General features: G+C 33.4%; 1 protein-coding gene across 4 annotated transcripts; it reads right to left on the bottom strand.

Moving 5' to 3' along the window:
• Positions 1-729: 729 nt before the first annotated feature.
• On the bottom strand, positions 730-7,162 carry LOC146897534 (uncharacterized). Of its 4 annotated transcripts, none has more exons than XM_085735594.1 (6): positions 6,943-7,162; positions 4,104-4,187; positions 3,872-3,991; positions 3,417-3,516; positions 1,675-1,857; positions 730-1,117 (listed from the first exon to the last, which is right to left on the bottom strand). In XM_085735594.1, the coding sequence occupies exons 2-6, from the start codon at positions 4,130-4,132 to the stop codon at positions 995-997; spliced, it is 555 nt and encodes a 184-aa protein (XP_085591720.1). In that variant the 5' UTR covers positions 4,133-4,187; positions 6,943-7,162; the 3' UTR covers positions 730-994. The 4 variants fall into 4 exon arrangements, with proteins under 4 accessions (XP_085591720.1, XP_085591721.1, XP_085591719.1 ...); XM_085735595.1 differs by having other exon boundaries at positions 6,957-7,162; XM_085735593.1 differs by having other exon boundaries at positions 3,872-3,969; positions 6,957-7,158.
• Positions 7,163-9,614: the final 2,452 nt, after the last annotated feature.

Below are 9,614 nucleotides of genomic sequence, written 5' to 3'. Positions count from 1 at the left end.
CTTTCAGCCGCATCTGCCATAGCCAAACATCCTCCAAACGTGCTTCCAAATCTGCAAGATCTTCCACCTCGTTAAACTTCACAAAACCAAACTTTCTCCCCCACTTATCAACCTTCTGTGGGATGAAGACCTCAGCCACTTGACCATAGTTGGAGAACAGTTTCCTCAGATCTGAGTTTTTAGCATTGTCTGGAAACTTAGTGAAGAAAAAGGAACTTGTAGAGCTATCTAAGTATCTGAAACTCACACGCCGCCCCTCTGCTCCATTGATCAAGACTGCCGGACCTTTCCCCTTTGAATCCTCTCTCACTTTTGTCCCAGTGGGCCCATTCCCCCCCAGAGCATCTCTCTCTAACATCTCTCTAAAAAAATTTCTCCAAGTCTGTTTTATGTGTGACTTTATTAAGTTCACAAAAGGAAGTATTTTTCGAATGAGATGACCAAGTATTTCCTCACATCCAAATTACTTGTAAAATCATCACAGAAGGAAGTTCAATAGCTATTGATTAGGGGAGTACCCCATTTTAAGATCATCCTGTTTCTCTAGGCCAATGTGAATGCGAGTTGTCTTATAAAAAATTTCAGTCTTACAAAATTTCTGAATCCCTCTTCTTTGCTCTTTTTAGAAATCTTGGACAAATTTCCCACGCTCCTATAGGACCAATACACAAAAAGTATTGCTTTAGTTGTTGTGTATAACATTTCATTATAAATGTATGCTGAATGGGATATTGAACGATAAAGCTTTATTTGAAGCACCAAGAACCAAGTTTTTAAATTGCAACTAAAATGAACCCAATACAAACAGTAAAGAATGACGAAGAGAACAAGATCAGTTTCAAGAATCTCGAGGGCTTGCATAGATCCTAGTCCGCTGTCGAAGAGAATATCATAGTTACTTAATTAAATGTTTTCTATAGTTTCATCAAAATGCATGCATCGGCATTAAGATGATCATCTAATACTTAGGAAATGATCAAGTGCAACATTACAATTACTCATCATCCTTATATGGATACTCTTCTGGAACTAGCTTGAGAAGTTTTACTTGCAATTCAAACATATCATCACCTCGAAGCGCGTCATGTAGCCAAGTGACCTCAGCCTTCATTGACACCTGAGTAGTGTGAATGTACAAGAATCAAGACAAGAGTGAAGAAGCATGTGCTGCAAAAGATTGCATGGCATGCCTCATTTTCCTCCAAGAAAAATAATTATGAGTTGTTTTCCCAATAAATTATGGAAGTTAAAACATGACTTCATTCATTGCTACGAAAGGGGATCTAAAGAAACTTGCTTTCAGAAAATAATGAATGGTTTTTTAAAGGAGCAATATATAAACCAAGAAAGCAAAATCTTGAAAACTTTTTCCCTTTCCTTACATAGATAAACCATACAAAGTCATGAATAATCTTTCATATTTGAGAAAAATACTCGACCAACAATCAAACTATTACCATATTTTCTTAGTTTGTAGCGTTGAAAGCAAGAAGAATTGATAAAAATACTGATGAGTCGAAATTTTATAAAATATATGTGATATGTTAAATGAGGTAAGAAATGTCCTCGTGAGCGCTCAGTTGGTATGGATAATGCATAATATATGCAAGGTTCAGAGTTCGAACCCCGACCACCACAAAAAAAATGAGGTAAGAAATAGAAACAGAAACTTACCATATCTAAGGCTCCTCTAATGACTCCACCTAATATGTTGCAGTAGTGCAGACCTTGATAAGTGTCAGGAAGCTCAACAAAATCTACCAAAGGATTATCCTCCAAAACAATACAACATGATGTCCCTTCAGCATTCCAATTGGTCACAGATGCAGTAACACCAAGGAACATTTTCAAACCAACCTGTATAAAACCAGAGTTAAGGGTCATCTTCTCCTTTAAATATGCTTTACTAATAATATAATTAAATTAATAAAAAATAAATAAATGCTGATCGCACACCCAAGTAGCATCACATAGCCCACTATTGTAAAAGTCATACCAATCAAAATGAACTTTTAGATACTGAAATTAAACACAAGTAGCACAAACCAACTATAACCACCTACAACGTGCAAGGAAATCTAATTGAATATGTCGCAAAATACAGATATGAATCTAGGGTCATCCAATAACTGAGATAGATGAACAAATAGTTGGTGAGGAGTGAAGATAAACTTTGGACTTATAACTTATAGGTGGTCAGATTAGAAAGGAGTAAAAAGCGAAACAGCATTCTTACTGAAAGCAAATATCATTATAATGATAGCATTTTATATGTACTGACCATTATGTCGGGCTCAAACCAGAATAAATTTAGTGCTAGAAATTCTATCTTCATATACAAGAAACAACAACAATCTCTAAGCCAGGCTGTTTTTCATTTGTGTTCTAAAGTAAGTTGAATATCCCCAAGTAGAATACATTTTGCTGATTTGAATGCAAACCATCTACAAACTGATAAGAGTAAAATAATGGTAATGATAATTCTATGTAGCAGGTGCCTCCTCTCGTGCATCTAGTCAAATGTTTTTGAATTACACACACACACACACAATCACATTCATTTCAATAAAATAATAAACCTATAATTTATAAACATACTTGTTCATATAAATTTGGCTTATGTGAACGTTAATGCATGAAGAAAAATATATATTATATAACTAAAGCATGGGAGAAAATGAAATAATAAAAGAACTATCTTTTTAATAAGAGAAAAATGAAAACAAGCTTATGAAACATGGCCATTTGACAAAATGCTTCACTTTTATGCCTTTCTCTTATTTATGTATACATCACAGTGTAACCCAACTATCTAAGGCCGTAACCTATCAGTCATTTTGATAAGAAGTGATATCTTTATTAAAAGACTTAGGGAAGATTTTTCCTTATCACAGTATAGGTCCCCAAACTTCGATGGTCTGCACCTCCCAACTCCCAGAGGTCCTTAACTCTATAAATTGACAGGAAGCTTCTTTCTAATTCATTCCTCCACATCATAACCTAACCAACTAACTAAGCTTTTGTTCACATCAACACAATCTTAATTCTAGTTAGACTTCCACAGAACAGAAGTTATATCGTTGTGACACACATAATCTCTTTTTCACTGTTCTAAAAAGCTCGAAGTTAAAACACGCTTTCGGATATTTATTTATATTTCAAGTGTACCTTAAGCAAAGAACCAATCATACTGCCGCGCACTTGAATATTATCTGATAAAAATTTACTATTTATTAAATAATGTGGAATCTTAATTTCACTATTTACTAATCAAGCAAATTAAGGGGACACTGGACACTACCACAGACTAAACGAACAAGCGGAAGTGCCATTTCTACACAGCCTTTATCACAATGAGGATAAATTTTCAGAAATTTTTCCCAAGCATCTAAAGAAACCAAACAACAAAACAATACCTTTGCAATCACCTCAGCCGTCTCTCTGAAATCAACACAACTTGAGACATTAGATTTAGCTAAAAACTCATCAATCAAACGTATTCCAATGTTATAACCCCCTGAAAATACCAACCAAACAGCAAAATTCATATTGGTGAAAGTAAATAACCCAAATACAATTACACACCATAACATGGAACTAAAAATCCCACAACTATTTAGATGTGAAAATAAAAACAATTTTCACAGCATCAGAAGATACAAATAACAAAACATATTGAATTTAGAAAGAGAGTTTCAGACGGATACAGACATGGACACGACACTAGCACATTGACACCGATAATAATTTGAAAAAATGACATAATTTAATGTAATCACATGTGTCAGTGTCGATGCCAGACATTAACACACGTCAGACACCAAACATGCCTTGATCAGAAGTGTCGGTGCTACAGAGTTCATAAATGTACATTTGATCTAGCTGCTTGTTAACTTCATCAACCTCTTCCAGATCTGTAAGCAATTGACGCACAATTGCCCCATATGTCAGAGTAAACAGTTCTGCATTCTGCACATTCCAAGAGCAATTTCTAATGCATATGATACAATGAACTCAAAATAAAATTCAATAAACTTCAAACAAAATTGACATTTTTTCTGTAAAAAAAAAAAAAAGTGAGGGTTTTGATATTATTTGCTTACAACGTGTTCAATGTTAGCAAATATTGCATCGCCAGATCGAGGAGCAACAGGGGCCATTGTTAGAGCTCACTCTGGTTTGTTTTGCTGCAGAAATAATTAAATTAAATGATTACGACGTGGTAGGGACTAGGGATTAAACAAATCCCATAACTATTAAAATTTGTCCGCAATTTAGAAACCTAGTTCAAGATAAACTAACAAGATATTAGAAGCAAGTAACTAAAATACTTTCTTAGACTATACAGTTTGCACAAAACTGACACAGTAATTAACCATGGAACAATAAAACCGGACCGGACCAATCGGTCCGGTTATGCATTCAAACCGGTGATGATGTCATTAAACTGGTATCAAACCGGATCGAACTGGTATAACCGTTAACTGGGATCGCTCCAGAACCAATAAATGCACGTGAAAACAGAGAAAACACAACCAAAATCCAAGACGTGAAGCACTGAACATTGCTGTGAAAATTGATGGTGAAAGATTAATACAGGTTGAGAATCTTGAGATATGAGAGAAAGAAATGAAAGTTTGGGTTGAGACTTGACAGAAGAAAAAAAAAAAAAAAAAAAGTGGATATCAAATGAAAAAGGTTATTTCAAACAAAAGGAAGATGACTATCAGGAAGGAAGATGACAGTATGCTGTTTCTAATGGAGTTTATAAAGTCTAGGCATCAACATAAATGGGCTTCTTGTGATCCGTGTTTCCCGGTGCATATTCATGTGCAGGTTGGTTTAGTTGACTACTAAACTTCTAGCAGGATACTGTTATTAACTATTTATGCACCACTGAAAAGTGCTTATTTAAGCGCTGATGGCATAAGAGCATATCACATGAGAGCTTATGCTTATGTTGGATAAGTTATTTCTGTTTGGATGCACAAACTGGAAAAAGCCAACACAAAAACAAGTGTTTGAATTATACTAGTAATTACAAAAGCACCAGTAAAATGTTACAATTTTTTAAAAATTATATTTTTTACTATTTCCTTTATCCTTAATCTGGTTGGAAGCCATTGAAAGGGCTATTCTAGCACAATTCAAACAACTTTCTTACACAAGCAAGAATCACAGTTTTGTAGTTTCTCGCAAAAGCAAGAAGCGCAATTTTAAACATATCACATGGAAATAAAACAGAGGCAAATCAAATAGCAAGTAAGAATAAAACCAAACACACAAATTTGTATCTGGCCATTAGAAAATACACAGATATTTAGACAAACATAATTTCTCCAAAACAAAGTATATATTAAAAAGACGAATTAATAACAGAAACTGCCTTAGGAGTTAGGACCATGTATGTTCTCACCTAAAAAATAGGTTTACATGAAAAGTATAGTAGGAACATCAATAACCACTTTCAGTAAAAGAAAAACAAAATTTTAAAGAAAACTATGGACATCAATAATATCAAGAACAAGCATATCACATTATTACCAAGAAAACTTTATGGGAAGAATATCTTCAACAGAGTAACCAATTTTCCCTTACTATCCCACCAATGTCACTCTTAACATCTTGCAATAGTGTCACCATACAAATTTCCTTGACAAAGGATACATATGTAATGTCTGGATCATTAGTCTTGACTACAGCGGCATTCAATCATGTAATAATCTAGTAATTACAGTGTTATCAGATAACTTATTCATGCTTTCGAAAATGCATGACTTCACCGTTACTTTAAAATTTAACACATGTCTTGCCTAAAACTTGAGTTAATGGTTTTAATTAACATCTAACCAATAGATAGAAACCTATCCGTAAACTGTTCAACATAGAACCTTAAAAAAAAACTTAATATTCAGATCAGACCATTGTCAAAAGAAACAAGAACCTAATAAATAAAGAACAACAACGACAGTTCAAAATACAATTAAAGGGTGTGATCATTCTTTTGTATCAAAGGATGATATTTGATATGTATGTCAAGTATGTGGACTTTTTAAGACGAGAATATAATTCAATTTTTTTTTTTTTTTTGTTAACTCTTTGGTTTCCAGGGGAAGGGCCCCTTGGCAATTCAAAGTTCGGCCGTGAGGTAAGTATAGTCTTGCCAATATAATTCAATTTCAGGTTAATGCATATTTTCTAGTTCATGTTTAAGAAAAGAGGCAATAGCCAAAAAAATTGTAAATAATCAAAACATCAGATATGTTAAATTCAAAACAACAAATTAATAACTCCATCTTCATTACTTGGTAGAACTACACAGTTACTTCTTCACTTGTTACTACTGATATGCAAAACAATACAACAACACGCGTGTAAAATATTAACTAACAACAACAACTAAACCTTATCACGCTGAGTGGGGTCGGCTACATGGATCAAAACGGCTACTTATAACATATTTCTATCAAACTCATTAATCTCTGATCTTTCTTAATAATTTCTCTTACAGTTTTCCTAGTTCTTCCTTTGCCTCTAATGATTTCACTATCCTCCATCTAATCTATTATCCTCACTACAGAATCTACATGTCTTCTCTCCACATGTCCAAACCACCTAAGCTGAGTTTTATCATCTTTTCTACGATAAGTGCTACCAACCCTCTTTGTAATCTTGTCATTAATAATCTTATTCCATCTACTCTTACCACACATCCAACGTAACATCATTGTCTTTGTTACGCTTATTTTATTAGTTAAGATTCCATAAATGTATTAGCCACTTCAAAAACTAGTGAAAACATGGTTCTAGAAATTCACACCAAACCAGCACATTTTTTTCCCCTTTCCGAAATGCAATTCAAGCATTCTATCAAACAGCTTGTGCACTATGATGGTGAGAGTGAATAGTAAAATTGAGATTAGTTTAAGCTTGTTTCAATACCTATCCTTGCTTACGTTGGGATTTTCCGGTGGTGGCTGTGACCCGGTTGCAACCGTGCAGGTGTGGCTGAGGGAGGATTGGGTTCTCCGACGCGGTGGCGACGGGATGGAGTTTTGTTGATTTGGGTTTAACTGAAAATTCTCGTTGGCTACCACGTCATTTCTCAGAGTAATTTAGAAATACTCAACTCTATTTTTCTCCCTACAAAATATACCAACCAATTTTTTATTTTTAATCCTTATAAAATTTTATTTTATTTTATTTTATTTTCTATCTGTGTTTTTTGTTGTAGTCCATAAAATATTTGTATAAGTTAGAAATTTGGTTGAAGCTTAATCATGTGTTTGGATCCATCAGTGAGATCCTTCAAATGAACGAAATTGAATCGCTCTAATTTGGAATTTTTACTTTTCACGGTAAATATGTATTCTTAATTGTGAGAGACGTGAATTTAGGGTGCAAAACATCTAACCAAACACGTGTTAGATGTAAGTTCGGTATCACGATGGATATATCAGAAGAACTACGCTGATTTGTTGTGATTTTGCATAAGCTACAACGATGGGTCATAATGATTCTCGCACACTTACCGTGATACCAAACATAGACTAACGGGTAGTGGGAGTGTGAGAATCTTGATACTTATCTCTAATAGATAGAGCTCGACTTTTGTAGGAGGTAAAAACTTATAAATTAATCAATGGTGATTTGGTGATCGAGAATGTTGGTTGAATTGGAGCAACGTTTTGTCGAGTTTGGATGTTAGGAAGTAGTACTTGTAAGTTCTACGACGCGAGTTAGTAATACAACAAAGAGTTAGATATTTTAAGCGGGAAAGAAAGTGTTCCTTGCATTGTTATGAAAATATTTTGTACTCGTTCTTTATTTTCCCTTTTCACTTATAAGACGAAGTGATTCTACTAAGATAAGAGAGAAGGGGTGTCGGTGAGTTTCTATTTCTGTCAATATCTATCATGTTTTTACTTTTTACATGTTTCTCTTGTTCTTTTTGTTTATTTGTTGACCATGTACAATGGTAAAATACATTCAACTACCTTCAACATCCACTTTTTCAATTCCCAACACTCCACATCATTTTCTCTCTCTTAATTCAACACCCATTCAATTTTTATCTCTCCAATGGTTTTTTCATTCAACACTCTACCCCACCACCTTTCATTTCTTATTCTTATTTAATTTTATATTTTTTTTATAATTACATAAAATTACAATTATCGATTATAATTAAATTAAAATAAAGAAACATTTAACAAATTTTTTTTTTGTTTTTGTTGGGATTTTGGTAGTTAAATTAATTATTATTGGGATCCATTTCACTAAGTAAAGACTAAAACTTCAAACGAAAAGCTAATAATAAGATTAAGAGAGTGAAAAACTTGGTTTTTTTTCTGTGTCCAAATCAAATTATCCAAGTCTCTATTTATAGAGAAAAAAATCACGAATTTTGGTAAAAAAATAAAAAATTATTTGCAATGAAATAATTGAGTCCAAATTATTAAGAAGATAAAAATCCAAGCAGCCAATCATAACAAGCCACGTGGCGTCTGCGGGCCAGCTTTCAACTTGTTGAATCCTTTCAACACTCTCTTTCATCCACATCATCTTCAATAGCCTTCCTCCAATGATTCAACAAGTTGAATGTCACATTCAATAGGCCATTGGAGATGGTCAGTTTAATAGTTTTTTCTTGCATGTATGATCAAAAGTAAGTGTAGTATTTGATAATTCTAGACAGCAAATTTTCTTGTTCACTTCAAAATCGTTTTCTAAAGTATACTAATAGCTAGTTTTCGGTAACAACCATGCAATTCAAAAAAATCATGCAAAACTGTTGTGTAGCCCACTCTAAATCCGTTCTTAATTTTTTGTTTGAAGAAGCTGATAATAATTACTAAGAGCTTGCTTACTAAGCATAAGATGTGTCTAATAAAGCTACAAGCAAAATACAAATAGTTACAAGAAACCCAAAATAAACGTTTGAAAACCATTAGCAAAAGACAACAATATTGTGACATAAGACAATGTTCGCTTTGGATTTAGAAATAATACCTTGAAAAGAAATTTATTATCAAAGAGATTGAATTGAGTCACGATCAGACTGCTCTCTATTCCAATGATTTTATATTTACTCTTCCGATTTCTACTCTTTTAACCAATGTTTCAATCGACATCAGTTTCTAGTTGTAGCTGAAGATAAAAAAAGAGAGTGTGTAGAGTGTAGTGTTGACTCAATTTCTAGATCACAATAGTTCATCGTATCTTGTAAAAGCACAAGCTTGCAATGCTAACCATCAAACATCATCAACAGATGTTTAAAGCCGCAAGGGATAACTAAAAATGTGTTGCTTAGTTTTAATTGGATAAAAAAATTCAATGTGAGAGAAGTGGTTCTTTAAATCTTGATAGCATCTAAAAGCAACATTTTATGAGGAATTATGACTTTTTCTCATATGATATGAGATGAAAATCCACAATTTTTCCCATTATTATTTACCCCTTCCAATTTTTAAATCTCTTTGAAGTAAGAGGATTTGATTTTTTTTAGAAAATAAATATCATGTAAAGCAAAAGACAACATATTGTTATCGTGAGTATTCTAACCAAGAAAATGCCTTAAACCAACAAGTTTGAAATCGACGAGGATTCTTCTT

Source organism: Medicago sativa, chromosome 8 (assembly GCF_051527215.1).
Source record: "Medicago sativa cultivar Bolivia chromosome 8, Bolivia_mono, whole genome shotgun sequence".
Lineage (NCBI taxonomy): Eukaryota > Viridiplantae > Streptophyta > Magnoliopsida > Fabales > Fabaceae > Medicago > Medicago sativa.
The sequence above is the reverse complement of the archived record's forward strand: the minus strand, read 5'-3'. Positions and strand labels throughout refer to the sequence as shown.

Bases quoted from the DNA above. Each gene is read 5' to 3' on its own strand.
- LOC146897534 (XM_085735593.1), bottom strand. From the start codon at position 4,160: ATGGCCCCTGTTGCTCCTCGATCTGGCGATGCAATATTTGCTAACATT. The intron at 1,858-3,416 runs GTATTGTTTTGT...GGTTTTATACAG, and splicing joins CGGCTGAGGTGATTGCAAAG to GTTGGTTTGAAAATGTTCCT. The intron at 1,118-1,674 runs GTAAGTTTCTGT...CACACTACTCAG, and splicing joins TTAGAGGAGCCTTAGATATG to GTGTCAATGAAGGCTGAGGT.